The sequence below is a fragment of the Netta rufina genome (assembly GCF_964035555.1).
Source record: "Netta rufina genome assembly, chromosome: 5".
NCBI lineage: Eukaryota > Metazoa > Chordata > Aves > Anseriformes > Anatidae > Netta > Netta rufina.
This window is the reverse complement of record NC_140128.1, coordinates 46,469,772-46,496,735: the sequence shown is the minus strand read 5'-3', so window position 1 is coordinate 46,496,735 and position 26,964 is coordinate 46,469,772. Positions and strand designations below refer to the sequence as shown.

At 43.8% G+C, this 26,964-nt stretch overlaps 1 protein-coding gene across 1 annotated transcript in view; it reads left to right on the top strand.

Annotated features, from left to right (window-relative positions):
- Positions 1 to 678: 678 nt before the first annotated feature.
- The window catches only part of PLCB2 (phospholipase C beta 2), a 49,333-nt gene continuing 23,047 nt past the window's right edge, over positions 679 to 26,964 (top strand). Inside the window, exons 1-13 of the mRNA XM_084287395.1 lie at positions 679 to 976; positions 4,999 to 5,076; positions 8,018 to 8,086; positions 17,704 to 17,844; positions 18,212 to 18,291; positions 18,925 to 18,978; positions 21,520 to 21,595; positions 22,202 to 22,302; positions 22,986 to 23,152; positions 23,368 to 23,514; positions 23,827 to 23,984; positions 26,143 to 26,225; positions 26,624 to 26,708. Coding sequence (XP_084143521.1) covers positions 893 to 976; positions 4,999 to 5,076; positions 8,018 to 8,086; positions 17,704 to 17,844; positions 18,212 to 18,291; positions 18,925 to 18,978; positions 21,520 to 21,595; positions 22,202 to 22,302; positions 22,986 to 23,152; positions 23,368 to 23,514; positions 23,827 to 23,984; positions 26,143 to 26,225; positions 26,624 to 26,708 — 1,323 coding nt within the window. The 5' untranslated portion in view covers positions 679 to 892. The remainder of the gene's footprint in view (positions 977 to 4,998; positions 5,077 to 8,017; positions 8,087 to 17,703; positions 17,845 to 18,211; positions 18,292 to 18,924; positions 18,979 to 21,519; positions 21,596 to 22,201; positions 22,303 to 22,985; positions 23,153 to 23,367; positions 23,515 to 23,826; positions 23,985 to 26,142; positions 26,226 to 26,623; positions 26,709 to 26,964) is intronic.

Sequence of the window (26,964 nt, the reverse complement as noted above, 5' to 3'; positions counted from 1 at the left end):
GACTTGTTTTTGCACTGTTTGCCATTAACCTTCTGTTCCCCTTTCTGTTTCTTCCCTGCAGCTTCATTGTTATAGTCCCCACCTTACTCATCTTTATTATCCTGTGCTCCCAGAGGACCTCCCAGAGACCAAAGTGAATCTGGAGCATGTTGCAGTTCCTAAGTACTCTTGTGAAGGTTTTTTTTTTTTTTCATCTGCCTGTGAAATTTCCATCTGCCCTGCTGGTGGACCTTCTCACCAGCACCTTCTCACTTTGAGGCTAATGTTAAGAAGAACCTGTAAAACAAAGAAAAAAGTTAGATGGGGCAGTGCAGCAAGCGGCCCCACAAATGGAGTTGACAGAGCAAAATATAAATTGTACGTGATATTTGTCCTGGTTGCATGAAGGGGGCAGTCTGCTTGTAGCCAAACCCTGAGCTGTTCTGTAACCACATCTGCTGAAATAGTTTTGAGTGTCAACTGGCAATGCCTGCACTTTGTCAAAGAGAACATTTAAGGAAGTTCAGTTGCGGAAGTGCTGCAAACCGTGTGCTTCACAAGTACGGCCCCGAGGAGTCGGTCCCTCCTGGAAAGACGGTGTGCGTGCATGTGTGCCCACGCGGGCATCTCCGCTCATCGCAGGCTTCCCTCTAGGTGACCTTGGGCTGAGCTTCTCGTGCTTGTTTGGAGAGCTGTTGATTTACAATGCAGATTCGTCGGTCCTCGCCTGCCTGTCACTGCCCCTCCTAAATTTGGCCGGGATGTAAGAGGCTGTTTGCTTTCTGATGCCAACAGTGGAGATGGCAGAGAGCCTTGCCATGTGAGAGGCAGAGATAGAGGAGAGGGGGCCAACGAGGAACAAACTGTGCTACTCCTATTGCTTCTTTTAGCTGAGGAGCACAGCTACGGGACAATGTCAATGCTTACCCCTGTCCTGCAGCCCCCGGAGGTGAAGGAGTATCTGTCCAAGGGCGAGCGCTTCATCAAATGGGATGATGTGAGTACCGGGGCTTTTGCTTCTCTAGATTGTAAGCATGGTGGTGGGGCAGGTGGCGTGTTTCGGGCAGGGTTTGTGGTGGCCTGGGAGTGTGTATGTTCAGCTGGGGGGCGATGAGGCACTGGCATACCTGAGAGCAGTGATGTTTGAGGAAGGAGAGTGAGCTGAGAAGAACAGGAGAGTTGAGGGCCAAAACTGAAGGGCGTACATGTTGGGAGTTGGTGACGTGACTTCTGCATCTCTTGTTCTTGGGGAGGCCAGAAGGAAGGAGTGTGCTGCTGGGTCTCAGTTCAGCAGGTGTAGGACCCCTGGGTCCTGCTGCTCTGTGCGAGCCAGCCCTCAGGAAGGCAGTCCCGGCTGGCAGCCTCCCCGGGCTGAGGCACACGCTGCTGTTGGACACATCTGGGGAGTGCGAGGGGTAGGATTTACTTGCTGCATGGGCTCTCCATGCTTTGCAGATGAGAGGCAATCAGATTCCAAGTTGCTTCCTCTTACAGTCCTGCTGCTGGAGTGGATCTGGGCGAGCCATGTCCTTTCGTGACTGCCTGGCTTGCGGGTCTGTGAGCTACCAAACATGTGGTGGCCGAGCAACGAGGGGCCTGGGCTTTAGCAGTTCCGGAGCCTCGGTGGATGCTGTAAAAAGCTGCTTCTCTCCTCAGCTCTGTGTTCTCTTGTATCTTCAAAAGGCCTGGTTTGCAGTCTCGTTTTGCCTTTCATTGGGAGGGGAAGAAAGCGTGGATCAGCAGAAGAGTTAATTTGGGTGTAATAGTTCCCCTCCTCATTTTCTAAGAAGGCAAAGAGTATTTCCCCTAATACCCACACACCCAGGCAAGGCGATGGCAGCTGCCCATCCATCTTGTTTGGAGTTTGATGTGCGTGCCATCGAGTGTGAATCTTGGTAAGCCAGGGAGCAGGCCAGGTTATGATCATTCACCGAGATCTGGGGGAAGCATTTGATGTGGTGTTGCAAATGAGGTTCGTTAGAAGGAGCCTCCCACAGCAACACAGGAGGGATTAGTGCCTGCTTTTGTGGGCGTAAAACTGGAATAGAGTTTTAAGTCCCAAGGCAGTGCATGCGGGGGAGGTAGATCACTTGTGTGCAGCATAAGCAGGGGTGGTCCAGCAGCACAAAGAAATGAGAAAGTAATGTAATATACTGCTGACAGGAAGGATGAGTGCTGAGGAACACTTGTTGGAATATCACTGGACAATTATTCCACTAGCTCTCCATAAGCAGGAAGATGACACCAGGTTTTGGTGGAAAGAGCAGCCCTCCCTTCCTTCCCAGCAGGGCCATTGCCTGTGGAATGTACTTGTGGCTGCTTTGCTTTTGAACAGGGATTTAGCTTCTGAGGATACCAGGAGCCAAACTTGCCTAATCAAAGGCTGAGCTTTACCAAAAATCGCTGCTGACTTTCTATGCTCAGTCCAGGGGGATCACTTTCCCCAAAACTTGAAGTTGTTAAATACACTGGGAATTTCTGGGTCAGTCAGGTTCCCTTGAAGCCCAGGGTGAATTGAGCTGGACTTCCAAGACTGACAAAGTGCTTGTGGTTGCAACAGCAAATAGGAATGAGGGAGCTCAAGTCCCGTGTGGATTTTTGCCCAAGGTTTACAGACCTGTAAGCACTCCTGAAAAGGCTTTGTCTAATTACTGGACTTAGAAACCTGATGTCCAATAATTATAAAAGCCTTTAGGTAGTCTGTTCTGGTCACGTTGCTCCATCTCATCATGCTTTCCTACTCTACAGTTACAGCAGGCTGCAAAGGAAAATGGAAAGAGCTCCAGGCTGTTGGGTTGCTAGTGGAGGGTCAGAGTAAAAACAGAGCTTCAGGGGTCATGGAACCTGTGTTGGTTTTATTGTCTGACTCTTTGAGGTGACCTGACCATGCTGTTGGTAACAGGTTTGACCTCTTTCTACAATAAATGAGGCAAAGGAATGAACGTAGATCAGATTGGCTCCTTACATCACTGTAGTTTTGGGGAGCACTGAGGCCTTCATTGTACCCAGCAGGTTCTCAAGAAAAGCAAAAACACTCTCCACGCCCCGCCCTGAGCTGCCTGTACCTTATCCAGCATTTGTAATGTCTTCTCTATAGGAGAGTGTGATAGGATCCAGGCTAGGCTGGATTCTTCTGACCCATCCCCACTGGGTTAGCATGCAACATCTTGAGCTATGGAGCAACTCTGCTGGGCTTTGTCTAGTATCCAGTGTTCTGGGGTTGCCAGCCAGAAGAGGGAGAATCAGCTTGGGAACCCTTGCAATATCTAAGGTTGAATGTAGTAGATGGCTTTTAAGTGGAACAGATGTGTATGGGTTTGGCTCCATGCTGACTCTTAACCTTCTGAGTACAAGCAAAGATGTTTTCTATCCATTTAAGATTATGGAACCCACATTACAGGATTTTACCAGACAACACTTGCTTTCTTTTTTGTCCTAGAACTGAATTCCACAGTGTGAGCAGCAGCCAGTTTGGCTGTGGGACTATCTGCTGTGGAATTCACCAGCTCTTTTTTTTGCCAAGGAGCCACCCTGTGGGAGAGTGTACCTGCACCCCACTGCCATCCATGTCCCTGATCAGGTGCATGCCTTTTGGCAGTACTTATTGCAGCCTCAACTTATTTTCAAGCTGCTTTGTAGGAGATAAGGTTTATCTAGAAACCTGACACAATATTTAGTAGTAGTAGAACAGTGTTTCTGCTCTTCATGGCATGAGGCCATGTGTTCAGAGAGCCAGCTGAGAGCTCTGGGAACATAGGCGTGATGCTGTGCAGCTCAACGTTGTCCCCAGTATAGTATGAGAAAGACAGGGAGTCAAAGAAGAACATATGATTCATTATGGCACGGGCAGTTTACTGTAGTGGTCACAGCCCAAGGAGTATAATGAATCTGGAAATGGAGGTCCCTGGGAATAAAGATATATTTTAGGGCAAAATATGAGTTCAATAGCAAACTGAAGAACCCAAGGCCAAATGACCAATACAATCTCCAAATTCTTTACTGGCTTCAACTCACTAACTGAGTATTTCAACTTCCTGAAGTGAATTTGAAGCCTTCTTAGAAATGACTGATAGGCCTTGCGATCCTATCATCTCTACCACCAGAGGTCAAATGCAGTCAGGAGCCCACTAGACTGAATGAGCAGATGGGCTGGCCCCAAGCAGAGGCACTGCGCACTCTTTACCGTTGTTTCCAAAAAGCTCGTGCTAATTCATCTCTCAGCACAGGCTTGGTGGGAGATGGGAATGGGCATTGTGTTGGAACTGTCTGTGAAGTTGCCTTTAACTGAAAATGCAGAAGCAGCGTAATTATTTAGAGGCAAAGTATGCAACCTCGCAGCAGCCTGTTTCCTTTGCAGTTTGTGCCTTCATTCTGATCTGGAGGGCCCCCGCCCTGGTGTACAGGATTCTGTATCAGCCCCAAATCGTTTTTATCTAACTTTCTGGGTGTTTAAATAGGATGTGGTTCTTATAGTCCATTTAGATATAATCCATGGAGTTTAAGAACCTCCTAAAGTAGACTCATCTGTTGTATTAGATGGACCCCTCCTTGAACTCCTCCTGGCTAGATCCCCATGGACTGTAAAGAGAGCCTAGGTAACTAGCACAAATAGATATCTAGATGGTAGGTGTCGCAGATGAATGTCATCTATGCTTGGCTTAGGCTCCTTCTGGAGCTCAGGAGGGAGTAGGTGCTTTGGAGGGAAGGCAGTTCAAATGAAATAGTCACAGCTACAGGAACTTTCTTCTCTATTAATTGTATAGAAATGTCCCAAGAGTTATTTTAGCTAAACGCATAGTGTAAGGTGAGACCCAGGCTTCAGCAGAAATCAGCTTCTGTAGCCTCACGCTGTTACGCTTGAGATGTACTGAAATAATCTGGTTCTTTCCATAAATCAGAAGATGATTCACCCGACTGGGTCTATATTTTAACTGAGAATATTGCATCCCATGATGGATTCCCCAAATCACATAAGGTGCTAACCTTTTGTGTCTTTTTTTTGTTGTTTGTTTTGGTCAGGAAACAGCAAATGCTTCTCCTGTGATTCTTCGGGTGGATCCAAAGGGCTTTTACTTATACTGGACCTATCAGAATAAGGTAAGTGCTGAGATTTCACAGGTTGGTCTCCAAATAGTCAATTCAAGTTTGTGCAAAATTAGAACACCAGAAGTGCTGGAGTACTGCACACAGGAAAGCAGCCATGCTCATTCCACTTAGCAGGAAACCCCACACAACAGACCTGGAAGTTTAGTGCTTATTCAGTGGCCAATTTATCTTCAGAGTTCCAGCAGGAGCAGAAAACTAAGCTGTGAATGTGCCAGAGGTGAGCACGGCCATTCAGTGTGACAAGCAAAAACAGTCTTATACGTGTGAAGTTCACTACATGTGTTTCAAAGGACTTGTCAGAAAGGAGTAGTCTTGATATCGCTGTTATCCAGCTTGCTGAAGGATTCTTCATTCCAATACAATGGTGCAGCTAGAATAAAAACAGCTATAAGTGTGCAGTTAAGTGTGTGCAGCAGCGGCTAACGTACCTTCTGTGTAGCCTGTGGTGTAATTAACTGACCTGCTATCTTTATAAATAATAAAGGTAGTGGTGTAGAGACTACATCAGGTCTGGAGAGTGAGTTGTACTCTTCTAAGGCCAAGGTGGTGCGTACACTGATGGAGATAAAGCACAGGATGCTGGCTGCCAGAGGGGAGTTAGATGCCACAATTTTAGGAAATAGAATTCTGTTCCTTGCTGATGGGTAACAATAAAGGGTGGAGAGGTCTGGCTTGCCTGGAGGTGGAAGGCTGGGTTTACTTCTGCTTTCCAGAGCAGAGCTGTGGTTCAGTGCTACTTCCTCCTCATGACCTACATGCTAAAGAGGCATGGTAGATAAAGGCAGAGATGGTGTTCCTCCACAGTACGCTGGCCAAGAGGCCTGACGTCTTTTGGTGAGCTCTAAATTCTCAGAAGATTGTGCCCCAGTGCCAGCTTGGGCAAAGCACTGCCACGCAGCCCTAACATCTGAGAATACAATATTGCACGGCTGGGGACTGTGACATCCCTGCAGAGGATGTGTTTGTCTTTCAGCCCTCTCCGTCACTCTCATTCTCCTTTTCAAGGGCTGTGCTCACTCCTGGTGATAGAAGTTAGGCTGCAATGGTTCCAGACAAGCATCAAGAAGTGGTAGCACTTGGAGATGCATAAAATGGGCCAGGGGAGCTGTTATCACCTATCAGAAGTGAAGTATTTCACTGGGTTAGTCGTGTGAGGGATTTAATTACTTAGGAAAGCTGCTGGGATAAGGAAGCCAGCTGACATGCGAAGACCCAGACAGGGGGGTCTCATTTTTCTGGAAAATGCCATTGGTTAGCACTTAAAATAAACTAAACAATTTTGAGAACTGCAGTGGAGCAACAGCATGGTTTACATACTTGGGCAAGCATTTGGTGCCTTTCCCTCTGAGGGAATCCGCAGAGTGTGTGTGAGCTAGTAAGGGTGGTGGGCAAATGCTGGCTGCCAGAAGGAGCTAGGGCAGGCTTGAAAAGGTCATGTGCAGGCTGACAAGCACAGTGACCAGGCACAAGAGATGTGCTGGTACAGACAGAGCATGAGTTCTTCGTTCAGTTGCTGAACTCATATGGATTATTAATCTTTCTATGGCTGACTCGTCTTGAAATCTGTTTGTCATAAGCAGCAAGGAAAAGCTGCACTGTTTTTGTGCTAGGGAACCAAAAAGGAGTGAGGTTAGCACTAACATTTCCATCCTGCTTGACAATAAAGTGGGGATACAGCCAGAAGACACGGTATCCACATTGTTCTTTATTACAATCTTGGAAAATAATATCTGCTGCAACAAGTATAATTTGTTCTCCAGATATGTTGTGAGCAGGTAAATTAGTAACAGAGGAAGGAAATTCAGGCTGGATATTAAAAGAACAAACAAAATAAACACAGCAACTAGCCAGTAGCAGGGACAGTGAGGATGTGGAGTGGGCTGCCCAGGGAAGCTCATGGAATGTCCTCCATGTGAATTGCTTCAGGAGGCTTGTTGGGAGAAGTGGTGCTGCCTGCCTTCCAGCTCAGCTGCCCTGTGTTGATTGTGTGAAGGCAAAAGACAGGTTCATAATATCACTGACAGGAGATTCTGGATTGCATTGATGTATAAACTGTTTGCTGGGGAGGAGTTTCCCCATTCAAACCTCTATGCATATCATATACTCCCTCGCATGACATGAGTTCCTGTCTCAACAACCAGTACTAGACTCTGGTACAGAAGTGAGAGAATGTAATAGTAGAGTAGGAAAGGCTACGTGTGCATCAAATCCATGTGCATGCTTTTTCTGCAGTACCTGTCTCCTTAAATTGATCCAAATGGTACAGAGTAGGATGAACACTTGGCTCACACCACCATTGTGCTCTTCCCCTGCAGTGCTTACTGAGCACTTCATGTTCTGCCACAGCTCTGCCTAGATTCACCATTTTCATTTCAAAAGTCACACTATCTGCTTTCTTGGGTTTTATTTACCCAGCTCTAGCTCAGTATCCTCATCCTGCCATTGTACCCTGAGGTGAAAATGCAGCTGTAGTGGTGTTCCCATTCCCTGCTTGCCAAGGTTGGCAAAAATACTGCCCAGGCTCTGCCACTCCTGTTGTTTCTGCCTGGATGTCTGGGCCAACTCAGGTCTACTGTGACTACAGTCCATATCTGAAGCCCAGAATCTGGTGGTCAAGACAGGAAAACGGAGGCCTGTTGTATGGGTAGACAGGAGTTTCATTTCACCCCAGTGTCAGAGCCTTTGTAATCCACACAGGGTCTCACCCTGAAAAGGATGGCGCTGCAGACCAACACTGCCTCTATGCTAACCAGCCTGCCAGCTCAGCATATCAGCAGCTGATGTTCCCCTGCCTGTGTTGTTCCTGTTTGGAGTGCTCTTCCCCAACGAAGGGCACTGGCTCAGACCAGCTTTGCAGCTTCTGGGGGCTCTGCAATGGTTTTGTCTTTACATCTTCCTTTCCTTAACCTTCCTTGTCCTTGTTCTGTTGTAGGAAATGGAAATTCTGGATATAACCAGCATCCGAGATACTCGAGTAGGGCGATTTGCCAAAATCCCCAAGGTGAGTGCTTCATTTCTGTCAGTTTGTATGGCAATGGCAAGGCTGTCTGGGTCTTTGGCATAAGCTGAGGCAGTTTACTTTGGCTTTCTGTTATAAGAAGGTTGAGGCACCATTTTCTCTTCACATCAGAACTATGTAAATATAGAAAAGCTGTCTACTCATGTTCTTAAACTTCCCAGTAGTTCACTGTGCACCTGAAAGACACAGACTGTGGTATATGAACCTGTTGGAAGGAGTATGCCAGAAAGCTGAGGAAACAACAGGTCAGGTTCCAAGTGCATGCCAAAAGAGCAATCTTCTGTTGTGCACAGCAGCTGTGTTCTCTCCTGTGCCATGCATCTGGCTGTTTTTAACCTTGGTCTGGCCTTTCTGATCACTGAGTTACACCAGGAAGGAGTCCTGTGATGCTTCTGTACGGAGTTACCAGAGTTGCTATCATACAAAGATGCATAGGCTGGATCAAGGCAGCTACAAACCTGTAGTTAGAGTCCAACACAGTGTGTGGTGGTTTTGGTTTTGGTTTTAAAGGGGAAAAAAATGTAGTTTCAGAAAAAAAGATACTGTTTTTTTCAAATAGCTGTTTGCAGGGTAGCATACTAAGGGAAGCACATGATTATGGCTTTGTTTTTGGTTTCAGTTATAATTTAAGCTTCCTGCAGCAAAGTTGTGTCCTTGTTAGGACTTTTTTTTTCAGGGTTTGACTTTTGTTTGGTTTGAACTTTTCTGTGTGTGAAAAAGACAAGCAGAACATTAAAGTAAAGCTAGAAAGCGAAAAGGAAAAAAAGTGAAGGTAATGGCTCCGTATGGTAACATAGGTGATTCTCAGTCTAATGTAAAAGAGGAAGATTTTGCAATATACACTGAGAGACTTGAGCAGCCTCTTTGCGCAAGAAGTATGGATGTTTTCCTAATACCTCTCTAAAAATGTCTAATCAAAGTTCCCTGAGGCTGATGCTTCTCAAAACAACCTAAGAAGATGGATGATAAAGGTACAGCAGAGCTCAAAAGCAGTACCCATCTTTCACAATTCTTAAAAATCTTAATTCCTTCTAGGAAACTGTTTCTTTTCAGAAAAATAACTAGAATTAAACACATTTGAGTTGTAAACAAGCCTACAATTTCATCTGTAACTTGTTTTGTGGGAATAATATTTGAAAAAAGCTATCAGATTTTTTTTTTCATTTGAGAGCATACAATTTTTGGAGCTAATAGAACTGAGTGCTACACTGAAGGAAAAGATCTATGCAAAGGAGAGTTATGAGACAGTTTTCTAGGGTGTTAAACTTCACAAATAACCGGTTTGTGAAATATATCCAACTTTGTAGTTTTTAAATTGGTGGTGGAAGTACTGAGGCCATAAATGGGTGTCCATTTGGTAGCAGCAGCCAGGCAGGCAGGAGAATGACTGAGATTTTGGTCTAATTAAAGAAGACTTGCATTGGAGACTACCAAGAGAAACATGGCAGCACAAGTACAGTGTCAGGGCTGCCCCTAGACAGAAGGAATTTCTACTCAAAAAGCATCTTTCTGTGATGAGCCACTACTCCCAGAAAGGAAGTGCTCTGGAAACAAGACAAACCCCAGTTTAAGAGTGATTCACAATGGTTTTGTGATCAGCACATTCCACATCAAAGCTGGTACCTGAAATAGCCTTTTAAAAGATTTTTAATAAAAGTAGAAAAAGGCTCTAGTAAAGAGTATGGTGGGTTCATGAGCAGTACCAGGGTAGCAAAAGGCAAGAATGTTGGAATCAGTGGCAGTGTCCCACAGGTAGCTCTATATCTTTTCAATAAGATTAAAAAGTGACCTGTGTAATTCCCATTTTAGTCAAAGACTCTTAAAGAACAGAATGAGAGCTGAGGTCTTTGTATGGAAAAATTACTGCTTGAGAGTAAAAAAAGATATAAAAGATGTCCTAGGAGAAGACAGAACTAGTATACTCCCATGTTCCCAGAAAGACCAGTGCTTGGGCCTGTGACATATTCCATGTTCATATGGGATCTACAAAAGAGGTGTACAGAGATGACAGTTTTCCAATGGTACCAAGTTATTTGTAGTAATAAAATGAGGCCTGATTTGTAGAAAGACCTTGAATTGCTGATTGACTGGATGATCTAATAAGTGATGAAATTTAGTACGGATAAACATCGGGCAACACACAGGAAGAAAAAAAAAAAAAAAACATTTTAATCTTCTTCTGACAGGCTCTTAGTTGACCATTACACATACCCTCATGATCTTGTTTTTGAGTAGTAAACCCATGAAAGTGCTGACTTAGTGTTCTCTTGTATTTGGTCAAAAAAGTTGTCTGTTAACAATTATAAGGAATTAGGAAATACCATTATGCCACTGTGTACGACCTGAATGCACCCCATTTCTGTTTTTCTAGTGACTTTACCAAATTAGACCAAGAACTGGAAAAAGTAGAAAATAGCCATTTCATACTTTTATTAATTATGCTACTGTAGGAAGAGCATCAGTGGAAGAGAAAGAGCAGAGAGTCTGCAGTCAGACAAAAAAGGGGGGGGGGGGGAGGGGATTGTGGGAAGAGTATCGTGGAATGCTGTTAAATCAGGAGCTGAATGGAGAAGATGAGCATGAAGCTGTTGCTCAGTGTTTCTTCCCATGAGAGCTATGCATCAAGTGGAATTTTCCAAAGGCAGGTTCAGCACGAGCAAAAAGAGATGCTGCTGTTTGACACGTGTCATTGTGCTGTGGGATGCCTTCCTGCACAACATGTGAAAAAGAAGAAGGCCTACAGAGAGCTGAAGCAAGGACAGATAGCCTGGGAGGGATGCAGAGACATTGTTCAAACAGCCTGAGATCAGGTTAGGAAAGCCAAAGCCCTTTTAGAATTAAATATGGCCAGGCTCAGCAAGGGCAACAAGAATGGGTTATATAGGTACATCGGTGATGAAAGGACGTTTAGGGAAATTCTGGGCCCTCTCTGGAAGGAAACAGGAGACCTGGTCACCTGAGATTTGAAGAAGGATGAGGTATATAAGGACTATTTTGCCTTAGTCTTCACCAAAAAGAGCTCCAGCCACATGGCTTGGGCTCCAGAAGGCCAAGGCAGGGACTGGAAGAATGAAGAACCACCTGCTGTAGGAGAAGAGCAGGTTCAAGACCATCTAAGGCTACAAAGATGATTAGGCTGCACGACCTCTCCAGTGAAGGCAGGCTCAGGAAGTTGGGGTTGGAGCTGGCTTAAGAAGTTGCCTAGCCACAAATTGCTGGAAGCTGCAGAAATGTGCCAGGGAAGTATGATTGGATTTGCCCTGTTCTTATACTCTTCCCCAGGCGTCTGGATGGTTCTTTGGGCTTGCCTGTTATAGCTGTTGTATTCTAGCTATTTTAATAGCCATATTAATAGCTATACAATATTCTAGTATTCTGTATTTTAATAGGCTAGAAACAGTGTTTTGCAGTCTTGGAAACTGGCTACAGTTCATTTTTTACAAACAAAGAAACAAAGGTCAAGCTTTCAGTCATTTATTAAGTATTTTCAACATGCAGAAGTGATGCACATGATGACAACCTCTGCTGTGAAGATTGGAAGTGCTTTTTGAGTCCTGTATCTTAAAATCATTTAATATAACATCTTTTTATTTCAGGAGATTTTCTGGTATTTCTTTGACAGCACTTTATAAAATGTACTAGGTTGGCTCCTTATCCACCTTTCTCTTATGAGATGATGGGAGGTCTTGTGTGGGTGTTGAACCGAAGTGGTGGGAGAGATGTGCTATCCAGTCCTGGAAATGTCCAGTTTATGTACAGCTGTCCTGACTGCTTACAGAGCATGTTTGAAGTCCTCAGTTGTGTATTCAGTTGGCTTTCTTGAGAACAGAATTTGAGAACACTCAAAGAAATGTCGAAAGCAGTGAAAAATTTCTTAACAAGAATCACCACACCCTCCCCATAGTGCATCCAGCTCTGGTGCATAATTACAAAAAGGTATAAATATGGAAAAGTGGTGTGACAAAGCGGAGAAAGATCTGTGAGAAGTGAAGGGAAGAAGAATGAAAGAATGTGCTGGTTTCCCCTGTTACGTAATAATGGCTTGGAATGGTTGTAGGATATAGCTGCTGAAATTAATAGACAGTTACTCATCTTATTGGCGAAAAGTGGAAGTGAAGGGGCTAATGGTTGATATTTAAGACAAAGAGAACCAGATCACAGCTGTTAGAAAAGCTTCAGATACAAGCAATGCCACATCAAGCATCCTTTCCCCTTGCCTTGCGAATGACACCAGCCATAGTAAATCCATGGCCTCTGTGAGACAAAGCATGTGATTCAGTTTTCTTACTGAATCATGGCCAAAAGCAATTACCAGGAAGGGCAGTGCTTTACCATGGGCATCTAGTGCTTTCTTCTACAAGGTACTCAGGACAGTAACATTCTGCTGCTGCTGCCAAAGGAAGAGGTTTTGTATTTTCTTTGTAACTTCTCTTTGCATGGCAAGAAGACTAACACCAAGGGCTCTGTGCAGAAGACCATTTCTGAAAACATCTGCTGTTGCATGCACTCCCTCACCAGTACGGGTCCCAGCGTTGTCCCTGCGAGCTGTGAGGCAGGGGTTGGTAGAGGGACTTTCTCTTTGACTGCAGGGTGCTTAGGGAGCGTCGAGCAGACAGGAGTGTAACATCCAAGAAGGAACAAGTAGCTAAGAGCTGGCAGCAAACTTCAGGGAACTAAACTTGACTGAAGGTGAGGAACAGCTGTGCCCTTTCAGCAAAGGCTCTCTGTTCCTGCCTCTGGCTGGAGCCCTTGCCTCCTGGCATGTTAGCACATAAACACGCACACAGCATGCTGAAGTCCTCCTGTGACCTCTCCTATGTGTATGCATTTTCTCCTTCTCACCCCCCCTTTACTTTATTTTTTTAATTTTTTTTTTTTTTTTTTTTGAGAGCTACGCAAAATGTTCTGCAGCTTTTTTTTCTCGATTTTTTTTTTTTTTTTGAGAGAGAGAGAGAGAGACAGGGCAGAATGAACTCTGGCACAAGTTCAAGAGCAATAAAGATAAGAATTAGCAGAGACTTTTAACATAAACGAGACAAGATAAAAAGCTATTGAAAGTAGTTCAGCAGCATGCCAAAGCAGATCAAGATGTTATTTACAATGCAATTTTGTGTTTTTCTTTGAGTAACAAGGAACAATAACAGCTGCTCCATTTTGTTTTCTTCTGGTGCACCAAGACCCTAGAACACTTACACACTGTAATAATTAAGACCAAAATACATGGTTCTGTAGACAAGGCTGCTGAGCTGTTGGCTACGTCTTGGGTTTTGTTTAGACATTTTAGAAGGCATTGGCTCTGAAATGAGTATAATTTTTCATAAAAACAAAAGTTGTGTTTTCTTGCTATTGCTCATTATTATAATACAATTTCGTCCTCTTACACACATTGTTGCCATTGAATCTAGACATGTGGACGCTGAGCTGAACGTGTATGAGGTATTTCTCATGGACTTTGGACAATGCAGTAGGAACCTGCAGTGTTTAGGAACCACCCACGTAGGGAGCATTCATATTTGCTCAGAGATGAGCAGAGTGCTGAGCTGTGGGCTATAACCAGGTTGGGGGCTGTCAGTCATTTTGCTGCATTGCAGGGTTAGAGAAAGCATCTCTGGGCATCTAACAACACCTCAAGTGCTATGCTTTGCATTCAGCAATGGGTGTGAGCACAGTTCCCAGGATGGACCTAAACAAGGTCTGAAATTTGGGCCTCCAAATAAGAGTGATGATCCTAAGAAGCTGTACAGAGACAAACTGATACATGTGAATGAGAAAAGCAAGTAGAAACCTCTGGCTCGCAAACTGATGGTGGAGCAGGGGGTCAAGAAAGCAAACAGCCACATCAGAAAAATGGCCTTTTGCTGCAGAAATGCGGGAGAGACAGCATGAGCTTACGGACTACAGGGACAGAAGTTATTGAGGATGCACAGCCTGGATCTCTCCCTCACAGTCTGTTCCTGTTTCATTCCAGAAGGCTGTGGGTTATTTTGTGCCATGCGGATCTGTGTGCAGCTGTGTTTTCCAGCTCCTGTAGATAAGAGCAGTGAGGTGCTTCATCTATGCATCTTTCTCTCCCTTGTCTCTCTGAGATGCTTGCTGCAGGTGCCACCAGCACTCCCTGCTGCAGCTCAGCCACGAGCCTCCTGCCTCCCACAGTGCCGCAGATCTGCCAAGGAGAGAACACGAGCGTTACCTGAAGAGACAAAGACATTGGGATAATCTTGGTGCTCCCTTTCCCGTTGAGTGACCCAACAAGACCTTCCTTCTCCAAAAATCTTTCAGTCCCCAGGACCACCTTCCCCTCTAGACAGAGCACAGTGACCAGAGTCTGGGGCATGTTCACTCTTCACCGTGCCCTCTCTGACTCCTCTTCTTACAGCTTTGAGAACGCACCAGATCTCTTGTTTAGGTTTTCTTGTGGGCTTGGTACTACTGTCCTAAAGAATGTAAGGGGGAAAGAGTTTGTTTTTTCTAGTTGTGTTCTCCAATACCACAAGCACTGCATCACATAACGTGTTTCACAGGGACACAGAATTGTCATTGTGCAGCGAGTGTGTGCAGCTGTAGCAAATCCTGGCTGGCATTTGGCTGTATCCTGCTTCAAGCAGAGAAAAGACAAAAGACTCTTTCCATCTCTTGTGTTAAGCCTAGTTTTTTGTCTATGTTTGCATGAGAATTTGCTTTTCTCTGGATTATGAATGTGTTTTTTTTTTTGAGATCAGGATTTTAGGGAAATCAGGAGGGTAGGAAGGGAAATGAAAGCTGATTCTGTATTTCAGCCACTCTGCTGATTGGTCGTTTTCTGTTTGTGTGTTGTGTTTTTTTTTTTTTTTGTTTTGTTTTTTAAGTGGATTTCCTAACTCTGTGTTTCCCTTCCTCTGATTTGCATAGCTAACATGGTTGTCCTGCTTTTCACATATCAATTCCTTCTCTTCTTTTATGTCCACCTGCAGTGTGGCATTACGTGATTACCAGTGAAGCTGCAGCAGAAAGCGCTGAAGGAATACAGGTTATAAAAGAGGAAAACATGGCACGAGGTTCGGTGCCTTTAGACACAGTCCGCTCTCCCCATTTTTGCTCGGTGTTATGCTAACATCACTGCATTTATCCCATGAGGGAGATAATCCTCGTGTAAAGTAGGCAGCACAAAGTAAGTGAGTGACTTGCTTAAGGCTAGGGAGGAAATAATTGCTAGGAAAATATGACCCAATTTAGATCCCTAAGAAGATCATCCTTCCCTCTCTTTTCCTCTCCCTGCTTCAGTTTGCTTCTTGTACAACGAAGCTAACAACTCCACAGAGGTGTTAGGGGGTGTCGTAAACTGATAAAGTATCTAGAGAGCTCTATAGGGCAAGGCTAACCATCAGCTGCTTGCTCTGAGAGGATGGTCAGGCCATTACTGAACACTGCACACATCAAGTTTTGTCTGGCAGAGCACAGCAAGAAGGGCAGAAGCCCTGGTACAGCATTCAGCCTGCTAGGGACACATCCTGCTCAGAAATGGCTGCGGGAGAGCCAAGGGCCACCAGATTGCAGAGACGGAAGGGGAGGGAGGAGCCGATTTGTAACAAATACAGGAAATGAGTTCAGCATAAACCACAAGTTCTCCATTGTCTTAGCTTCATATAATTTACAACACCAGAGGTAAGGAAGCTGAACAAATACCGCTGGGTTTGTGAGATGAAGTTAAATTTGAGACTAAAATCCTGACACTTTGCCACTTATCAAATGTGCAAGCTCCATCAAGAAGTCACTGTGAGTGCAATAGGGTGTGTGGATGCTGTTCACTTCTGCAGAGAAAAATTGCTTACAGTGCAAAAATGACACATTTCTGAAACCCTGTGGCTATTAGAAAATAAGCAAATTGTTTGGGTGACTGACTGCCTTCCCACTTCTTTCCCTCCAAATATTCTTGGATCACACAGGTTTCAGGTACCACCAAGGAGAGGCTTCTGTGAAGTGAGAGACAGCAGTCAGATGGTCTTGAGTTATAATCCAGCTCATTTTGTTTTTCCTAAAGATGCCTGCTTGCAGCAGGTGTGTTCAAATTTCAGATGCTGCAGGAATTTAGAAAAATGCAGTAGGAAAAAAAAATTCTGCGTAGTTCCTTATAAAATATATATGCAGTTCTCTGTGTGAGACAGTGCAGGCATATGAGAATGCCTGAAGCTGATCTGTTTCGGTTTCAACTATCATAGTCCAAATATAACGAGAAAATTTGGTGGCAGAAACAATTGGTTGCATTTGAATCACGCTGGAATGAAAACAGTTGCTTGTATATCTGAGGGTTTTTGTTTTTGTTTTTGTTTCAATTTATTTATTGGTTTTGGCTAAATTGAGGTTCGTGAAAGATCAGGAAGCTAATTTTCATCATCTTGCAAAGGTTCAGACATTGTCCAGTTAATAGCAGATTAATGAGTTGCTAAACAGGAGCTGAGCTGCAGTGGCTGACTTTAAGTGCTCTAAATTTATAGCAAACATGTAAAGTCATTTAACTAAAAGCTCTTTTGCTGAGGTTGATGTGGTAACTCCAACGTGTTAGGGTATTACTGATGTTAGGGTATTATTTGTTGAAATGAAATAACTCAGCCATGTGTCTAACTGCACGTGCACACAATGAGAGTTCAAGTTCCAGCTGTAGTTAAATTTCTGAGAATGACGTGCCTTTCTAAGAATCTCTGATTGTGAATTTTGCTCTTAGTTTCTGAAAGAGCAGATGCTTTGACAGCCTCCCTGTTTGCTTCAATGTGGATTTATCCTGCACTTCAAATAATAAATTGCTGTGCTTTATTTGAGGACACGGGAACTTTATCCTTTGGTTATAAAAAGAGACCATCAGTGTAACTCCAGGATACCTTGGTTTAGTGATGCCTTACATAGGAATGCAGAAAATGCTAAATAAGTTAAGGGGATTCTATAAATACTTTCATATGGTGATGAAATCCAAGTATGACTAATCGGATGAGTCTTATACTTAACAAATCTCTGGTCCTACAGCAATGGCTCACATTGCAATTGCTATGGAAAAAATAAATGTAGCAACTGACAACTCGCAGAAAACGTCACTTGGAAGGAGAGGGCCTCTTTTTGCAATAACCAGGCTTAAACCCTGTAGACCTTCTGGGATCCCTATCACCACCTTTCTTGTGGTGAAGGGAGGCTAGAGCAAGAAGTATCATGCTGATCTAAAATACGTTCTTAGCATATGTTTTCACAAATGGCTGTCTGTAATAACTTGGTTATGAACCTCTAGTATGGGCAGACCAAATACTCATCTGCCTCTCTTCAAGTTCAGGCTGAAGATTCACAAAGAATTTCTTTCAAAGCAGTCTCCAATGTGTACTTTTTTTAGACCAAAACAGCATGTTTGTGCAGTGATGTTGGTCGCAACTGTTGTTGCTTGAAGGATGAAGGTAATGCAGGCTCCAGAATAAAAAGGAAAAATAAGGAAAGACAAGGAAGATTGCATTAAATAATTTTGCAAATGCCAAAAAGCTTGCTGTGGATTTGGGTCAATGTTTGCATTGGGTCCTGTTCACTTTTTTTCAGGTGCAGTTCACCTCATTCTTCACTTGTCCTGACCTGTTCTGTTTATTTTGCAGTGCCAGAAGCTCCGAGAAGTTTTTAATTTGGATTACCCTCACAGCACCTTTCTGCTTAAGACTCTGACTATTGTATCTGGCCCTGACATGGTGGACCTCACTTTCCATAACTTTGTGTCCTACAAGGAAAATGTTGGCAAGGTATGAGGACCTGAGGACAAGGAAGCACTGGGAAACACTGAGCTGGGACATTGAAGGGGGAGCAGGAAAGAAGAAGGGAAGACAGGGAGCCTGAACCTTGTCAGTGTTACCAGCAAGGTTTTGTTCACGTGTGTTGTTTTGTGCTTTGTATGAATAGACAACTGAGATGACTCAGTAAGAAAACTTTCGGCTGCTGGTATGCATAGGCAGTAGGAAGGTGATGTAGCCAGGCCCAGGGTGCAGCTGGGATTTGTAGCCCAGCAGTATCAGGACATGTCCATGCCCTCTCCATATTCAACGTGGTGTTCCTACTCACAGTTCTGTAATGCCCAACTACCTCCACTTTGTGTCTTTGCTTTTTCTCCAGAGCTGGGCAGAGGATATTATGGCCATCGTTCGGAATCCCCTCACATACAATGCTTCTCGGTACACCTTCCTGGAGAAAATGTAAGTGATTTCTAACAAACGTTCTCTGAAACACGTATTTGTTGCTCTTTCTGTCTCTAATAGAAAGAAAAGGCTTCTTAGCTTCCAAGTCTTTTGGGCAGTCTCCAAATGAGTCCTTTTTTCAACTTGGGAGCTTTATGGCACAGGGCAGGGGGTGGTAAATGGGTCCTCTGTTGTATGACAACTGACTGGTACCACAGTACCAGTCAAACACACACATGGTATTAGGTGGTATTAGACAAACTGAAATTCTGAGCCTCAAATATCCCCCACCCACCCACAGTCACAGTGCTTGGCCCAGCAACGTGCTGCCTCTTTTTCTTGTCTGTAATGCTGTTTGGTTGGCAGCCTGGGATCACTAAGGAACAGTAGGATACCATTATCTCATATTTATGTCATATGTTTCAGAGTAATAATTCTGATATCAGTTCTCTTACAATTCTCCCGTTTCTCTTTCCCAAGAAGTGAGAATAGGTTCTGTCTTGAGGTTAAGGTAACAGTCTGCAGGACCCCGTTTTCCAGTTAACCGTTGGTTTCCTTTCCCAGTTGCATTTTCTCTTTTGCTCCTTCCTTAACAGAATCTGTCAGATTGTACAAAGTGAATTTTCATCATCTTGACTTCTTTTTTCACAGCCTGGTGAAACTGAAGATGCAGCTTAATGCAGAGGGAAAGATTCCTGTCAGGAAGTGAGTATGGGTTGGTTGTTTTTTGTTGTATGTTCAATTAAAGACAGTAAAGACAGAGGAGCTGGTAAGAGGATGGTAGCTCAGTGGCTTCAGCTGCCTACTACTGGGCCTAAGAGGTAAAGGCCATTGCCTCTGTATTCAGGTCATGAGGTCCTGCTGCACCTAGATTCCTCCCAGTGAGGGGGCTGGGACATAGTTTGGGTCTGGAAAGGAGACCTTTTGTGACCACTTCCTTCATCTACAGAAAGAAATTGTCTTGAACAGCCATGGACTTCACTTCCAAAGCTAAGCAACTTTGGTAAAATTCTAACTGGGGATTTGTTTTGCAAACCTGAGTTTTGAGATTTGTAAGACTTGTTTGAGATTTCATGCAATGAGCTCTGTATGTGTATCGTTCCTACAGGAGAACTTTTTGCTTGACTTTCCAGATAGCCTGAAGTAGGGATCCATTGCTTTCACTCCTGTGTTCATGTACGACTGCTATACCTATTCTCCCCTGGTGTAATCCCACTGCCTTCCATCTTCACTCTGCATGAAGGAAACAGCCTTTGAGGACAGACCACTGAGCCAATGTTAAAGCTGGCTCAAGTACAGGATAGGGTAGATTTGAGCTCAATGCCACAAGTATTGGCTTTGTTCATCAGGGTAGGGCTGCCATGAGAATAAGCCAATGCTGCTTTGCTGAAGCAAAGATGGACCTATTACTTCTCCGCTGCACTGCATGGCATAAATGTAGAATTGGTTTTGTGTCCCTCAGTATCTTCCCTAGTCAGATCACTCCATGGCTTACCCTGTGACTCCTTGATGTCGATTAACTCATAGACTAAAAAAAAGCTGCAATGCAGTGTTGAATTCCCTTTGAGGTACATAATTTATCTTTTGTTTTAAGAACAAGGACCTGCAGTGAGTGCATTCATGGGTATTCACAGGAAAGTTCTGAACCACTCTGTTTCTAAGCTTATGCTGTGTTACAGGGTCACAAGAGGCAAGTGCTAATCACCTGTAATAAATACACTACCTACTGTGTGTTATATTGCATAACGATTCCACATTAAATCTGTGCTGGCTAAATGTGCTCCTGGATGGTTGATCATTATTCAACAATAAACATTTTTTGTTGTTTGTTTTCTAAACTACAAAACAGTAGAATTTCATTCTACCAGAAACCAGTGTACACATCAAGGGGCTTTTAAAAATGTATAGCTCTTTAATGAATAACTCACACTAGGGAAAGAGTACTTTAAATTGATCTTTAAAATGCAAGCAAGGTAGCATTACTGTAGAGAGAAAGCAGCTTATTTTTCTGAAATAAGCTCAAAAAATGTCTGGTGCAGCCTGGACCCCTCTTCAATGCCCTGGTCTTTCTTTCTTGCAGAGTAGAAAAACAGACTTATGGTCTAAAGCATTAGTTGTTTAAAATGGTCTGGATTAAGAGCCAGATTTATAAAAATATTCAGCATTTCCAGGTGCAGGTGTATGCAAGGTTTTCAGAACTTCATATCAGATTTTTTTTTTTTAATTCCACATTTATTTGCCTTTCTCTTTTGACATTTAAATCCCTTTTGAAGCATAACAAGAGTGCTGCATTTTTTGCCTTGCAAAGGGCTGCTCGAGAAACCAGCATGCACTGAGTTTGCATAAATCATCTGCAGCTCCAGTTGAGCACTTTTCCACCTGTCAACACGTTTGGCACTTTTTGTTCTCCTTTTTTGTCATTGAGCAGCTGTGATGCCAGGAGTGTAATAGACCTGACATTTAAATTTATCCACAGCAGAGACCTCATTGTTGTTGATTGGGATATTCTGAAATTAGGGAAAGCTCAGTTAATGTTAATTCTGTAATACAGCAGAGGCTGCTTTAAACCAAAGGCTTGACCAGGTGAGTTCTACCCTGTAGACCAATACCCAGCTTTCTAAATCGAAGATGAGCTTTTTTTGTTGTTGTTGTTGTTGTTGTTGTTGTTGTTTTGTTTTTCTTTTCCTCTGTAATGAGTTTGTTCCTTGAATTCATGGAAAGCCTTTGGTTTCCAGGACAGAAATTTTTGCCTTCTTCTAAACCAGCAAATATGTACAATGTTTGTTTGCTTATTTTGGAATATTGTCTTGACTACAAACTTATTGCTGGCTAGTGCCAGCTACTGCATTGGTAATGTCTTGTGGGAGGAAGTATGGGGAATTTGTAGCATGAGAACAGCTACCAAAGAGGGCACCTCCAAGAGATGTAGGCAAGGATAGCGAGTAATGATTTTGGGAGTAAGCTGACGCAGCTTAGTAACAAGGCTCTTCTAGATCCCTGTGCAAAAATATAGAACTTCTATATTAAGGCAGCAGTCAGAAAATCAACCATAGGCTTATAAGATCTGGTCCATCAGGTACTCTTGGAGAAACACTGCCTTCCTTCTTTGGTTCATGTCTTATTGTTGGTCTCCTTTGTTGTGCATTTTGAATGCCTTGCACTCTGGTTGCAGCTCCTAGCCACCCAAACCCAGGCTTTCTGACTTGACTCCTGTGGTGATGGTTTCTTTTTTCCCTGTCTGCTTAGTATTTTTCAGATGTTTCCTGCAGACAGGAAAAGGGTGGAAGCAGCATTAAGTGCTTGTCATCTTCCAAAAGGCAAGGTAAGGGTCTTACTAGGTACCCAAAGATCTCTCTAGCTTGAGAAAAATCTTTCTGACTACCCTGACTGTGATTCCCTTGGCTTTAAAAACTTCAGTCACCCAGATGCTCTTAAATTGCTTTGAAACCCTGTCCTTTTGCTAGCTACCTTGCCTTAAGTGCAGGCCTGCTAAGATCAATTCTTACTGTTTGTAAAGCAATAGCACTTGCAGCTCTGTCACTTGCATTATGTGGCACAAGAAACAGCACATTCCCTTCTGCCTGTTTCACTGCTCTTTGAAGCAACAGGTCTCATGGTTACTCTTAGCACTTCTACCAACCTGCAGAGTACAATCTGGAACTCTAACAGTTCCTGTCAGTTCACCACGCACTAGTCTTATATCATCACACAAGAGGCACCAAGGGACAGTTTAAATAACTGTCTGTTCTGAAGTAGGCCATTATAATGTTTCTCCACTCCATCTCCTCTTTCCTAAAAACCTTGCTAGATGTTCCAGTTGCTTATTTGCCTTTTCACAATTGAGTGCTGGACTGGGGGTGTTGAGTGTTAACAGAGGTGAAAACCATCATGGGTTAATGGTACTGACACGTCCTTCTTTCATTCTCAGAATGATGCCATCAATCCAGAGGACTTTCCTGAGACTGTGTATAAAACTTTCCTCATGAATCTGTGTCCACGGCCTGAGATTGATGAGATATTTACCTCACAGTAAGTTTCCCTCAAGCCACATAAAAGGATTTGATCTCTTGTGGCAAAAGATAGGCAAAAAGGTGGGGAGAGGGGTTGCTACATTTATTATTTGGCTGCTCTCAAGCCTGCCTATAAAGGCAGGTACCCATGTCACAAAACAGTGCCAGTGCACTTTACTCTTCCACTGACAACCCTGATAAAAGGGATCAGGCGTCACTGTGCTGCATGGGCTCTAAATAGTCACTATCGGAAGGGCTGATTCCAGGTCAACACTAGATCGTGCTAATGTGATACTGCTTTTGGCTAGCCTTAGACAAGACCATGTACAGCATTAGAACCACAGAGCTTTGCCAGTAGCTAGTGAATTCTTTTCAAGTAGCTAAACCTGTGAATTCTTAAATGGACTTAATTTCTATTCAATGTGTTCTGAAATTACCTTTAGAGTTCAAGTCAGAAGCTCAAATTATGCCGCCTTTTTCCATTATACAACCTCTTAACAGTAGCACATTAGTTAGGAAGAATATAAAAGAAGAAAAATAGCCACAGAGAGAAGCATCTTTTACAGGAAGGAACGCAGACAGAACATTGGGCCCAGAGAACTGGGTGCCCATTGCTAACCTGGGCAAGGACCAATCTCTTGTGAAGTTTTCTTAGTAGTATACATGCCTTACCTCTGCTCCCCTATAATTCTCTCCCCTTAGCCATTTAAAAGCAAAACCCTACATGACCAAGGAACACTTGGCAAAGTTCATCAACAAGAAGCAGCGAGACTCTCGCCTCAATGACATCCTTTTCCCACCAGCAAAACCTGAGCAGGTGCAGAGCCTGATAGAGAAATATGAGCCCAGTGGGATTAACATCCAAAGAGGTGAGTCTTGCTCGGCCCGTAGGTCTTGTTTTTATGTCATGTCCTGCTGTCAAGGTAGCATGAAAATAGTAGAGGATCTCACACCTTCTGCTATCCTGGCTTTCCCAGGGGAACAACCAGCCTGATTCTCACAAACCTCTGTGTTGCAGTGCACTGGGACGAGGTGCCAGAACTATTTTGTTTCAGTACCATTAACATCTTTGTTCTCTATGTAGGGCAGTTGTCTCCAGAGGGGATGGTCTGGTTTCTCTGTGGCCCTGAGAACAACGTGATAGCGCTGGATAAATTGGTGCTGTACCAGGACATGACGCAGCCACTCTCACACTACTTCATCAATTCATCACACAACACATATTTAACAGGTATGGGCAGTTCCAGAATCTGCTTCAGCTCCAGCAGGTATGTACCATCACCAGGGATGGATGAATGATCCTGACAATTAATCAGGCAGGTGCATCTACCCTGAAGTTTGGAGGGCTGAGGGCTGTAAAGCACAGTAAGGGGCTTGACACTTAAATGCTGTGTAAGAAGAAATGTCACCCTGTTACCTAAAATGTCTTGTCATTCTGCCATGCACACCTGCTCAAAGACAGCAGAGTTCTGTTGCTCTAGTTTATGTAGAAAGTGTCCCACATGAATAGCTAAAGAGCCTCCCTGCCTGTGCTCTCCTGCAGCTGGTCAGTTTTCTGGTATCTCGTCTCCTGAAATGTATCGTCAGACACTGCTGGCTGGCTGTCGCTGCGTAGAGCTGGACTGCTGGAAGGGCCGTCCCCCAGATGAGGAGCCGATCATCACTCATGGATTCACCATGACAACTGAGATCCTCTTCAAGGTACAGAAAGAGTCTTCTCCTCACTTTTAGTCCTGCTTGGTTTTAAACTGATCTCAGCTCAAGGAGGCTAGCTGACCGAGGTAACAGTCAACTGCATGGGCTGAGGGCAAAAATGTTTGAGAGGGAAAGACTGATGGCAAAGTGAATGAATGTGTAGGTAGAATGAAAGATGAGCAAATATGCAACAGGCTGGAGTTTGCATACGTTTTTGGAGTGGGAGGACCACTAGAGAAGTTGTTAGCTGGATGAAGATGAAGGAATGACTGAAACGCAGGCAGTCAAGTAAAAGTGATGGAGAGACAGTTGAGTAGGTGTGCCTGCATACACGCAGTTGTGTAGCAAGATGGACGTATGGATAGAAAGTTGCGTGAGGATGGTGGATTTTATGGATGGATGCAAGTCGGAGAAACAATCAAGGTGGCTTTTAGAAAACAAATGTTTAAAATGAGTTCATTTTCTAACTGTTCTACAGCAGGTTTGTGTGTTTTACAGTCTCAGATAGCGGTGCTTTGGAGGAAAAAGTTCTAATTACTTCCTAATTACATGACTGTGTGGAATGTGTTCAGGGGAACAACTGCTCTCTAGCATGCTGGGCAGACGTATTCCCCAAGGATTTAGCTGCCAGGCTTCAGAAGCACAGTCCAAAGCCTACTTCTCCCTTGAAAATTTAGGGTATTTAACCACAGAAGTTACAAACATCAATGCACCAGTTAAAAATCAATGCACCATGCTTATTTTTTCTGCCCTCATTTATAGAGCAGCTGCCAAAAGGCAGAGTCACTCTTTATTATTTTTTGTCTTTATTCTTATTCCCTATCTTCCCCCAGTTCCCACACTTCACTAGTACTAAAATATTTATGTGTGGGGGGAAAAAAACACCACAACCTTAGTAATGATCAGAGGTATTGTCTTATTCAGTGTCAGTAATTTCCCAAATCCTGTAATAGCACTGCTGCATTTTGCACAGCAGTTCACTACAGATAGGAGAAATAATGACAGCTGTAGCTGCTGTAATTGCAGAGTTCTGCTAAAACATGTGACTGTACCTCAAGGAAATTATAACCTGTTAACATATGCCCAGGTTTTAGTTTTACATAATGTGTAGATGTTTCCCTCCACACCTCTATCCATTTTTCTGCCATTGCCTGTGGCCTTTTAGCAGCTGCTTTTGTAGTTTCTCCTCCTCTGAACCTTGAAGGTTTCTTGGGCAGAGTCCAAGTGGTCCATGGAGGAGCTGCTGGGGTCAGCACCCCTCAGTGCTAAAATCACTGCTGAAACAGGATTTGGGGGGGCAGTAGGGGACTGCTTAATTGTTTGGGGAATATTTTTTAAGGAGGAAGGAGGTTGCCCAGGTTGAGGTCATGGTGCTAACCCTGGCCTTGTTTAATTTGCAGCCTGGTTGTCGTAGTGCAGTATGCCATGGACTGTGTGAAGTTAGTGCACAAACACACCAGACTAAAAGCTGGGAGGTAATTGCAGAGGAACAAATGATGTTTCTTTACCATGTCAATTAGCAGCACCAGGGAAGAAAATAGTGGAAAGTTTGTGGCAGCTTAACAGGGACTTGAGGGAAATACGATTATTTTTTCATCATTAATGCTGGGAATGTTTCCATGGTATTTGCATTTGAAATGTCAGCGCTGCTGGTGACTGAACATTCCAGTTTTCTCTGCTGCTAGACAGAAGAATTTTATGAGCAGGTGAAATGATAGAAAATTGGACAGGTTCAGAGGTAAATGTAAATTAGGTTTGAGGCAGTTTAATCTGGTGCTGTGTATACCTTTCTCTACCAATTGGAAGTGCATCTGGCAGTGACTTGCCTCTCTTGCTAGATATTCTGTCATTTCTGGATACATTAAGCCATGTAAGGAAAAAAACAACTGAGTTTCAGGTCTTCAATTTCATGTTTATGCAAACTATTGACTTCAGCTGTGTGAAAGAGAATTATAGGGCTTTAAGGTTGGAGCTGGAAATCTGGACAGCTATGAAAGAGAAGACATCTCTCACTTTCTTGCCAGAGAAGTTTAGTTACATTAAAAAGAACCCCCTGACAAGGATGAGTGTGGAGATCTGAAACTTGGGGATTAGTTTAGTGGGGAGATGGATATGCTATTAGTGATTGCTGATCTCATCTCTGTGACCATTCTCTCTCCTTTAGGATGCAATCGAGGCCATTGCAGAAAGTGCTTTTAAAACATCTCTCTACCCTGTCATCCTGTCCTTTGAGAACCACGTGGACTCGTGAGTGTCTGGTGATTGGGGACCAAATGTGGGAGAATTGTGTTCTCTGTTGTCCAGAGCAGACAGGCAAGGGATCCTTGGTTTCAAGTGAGTGCCTGAGCTGACATGAAACACTGTTAGAGGTTTTTGCATCAATTGAAAGGGGGTCAGAGCCAAAAGGTGAGACGTAAACTGCAGAGTGAGTGCAACCACAAGTGTGCAACCTTTTAACTTGGTGTGGCAGAGTATGAAAAAATGAGAAGCCTGGGAAGGGATTTCAGGATACGTGTATTTGTGAGAAGGCAAGAGATGGTTTTCTGGGTAGAGTTTTGTGGATCTCAAGATGGTTGCTCATGCTAGGCTCTGGATTTGGGCATCTGTTCTCCTGTTCATTCCTGTTTTCTCTCGTTGTATACTAGGCCCAAGCAGCAGGCAAAGATGGCTGAGTACTGCCGAACCATATTCGGAGATATGCTGCTGACAGAGCCACTGGAAAAATACCCAGTAAGTGGAAGTTGGGGAAGGAGGTTAAAGAACTTGGATTAGTGGAGAGGTCTTTCTGAAAAAGCAGTCAGTCCTGGTGCTAGGAGATGCCACAACACATAGAAGGACAGTGACAAAGATAGGGTGCAGCAGGTAAATGAGCTTGGTTCATAGTGGAGAGCAACACGGAAAGAGGAGGGAAGACCTTGCAGTCACAGAGGTTTTTCTAAGTGTTTGCCTGATTCTGTTCTTAATGCACTGTCACCTGAATGACTTT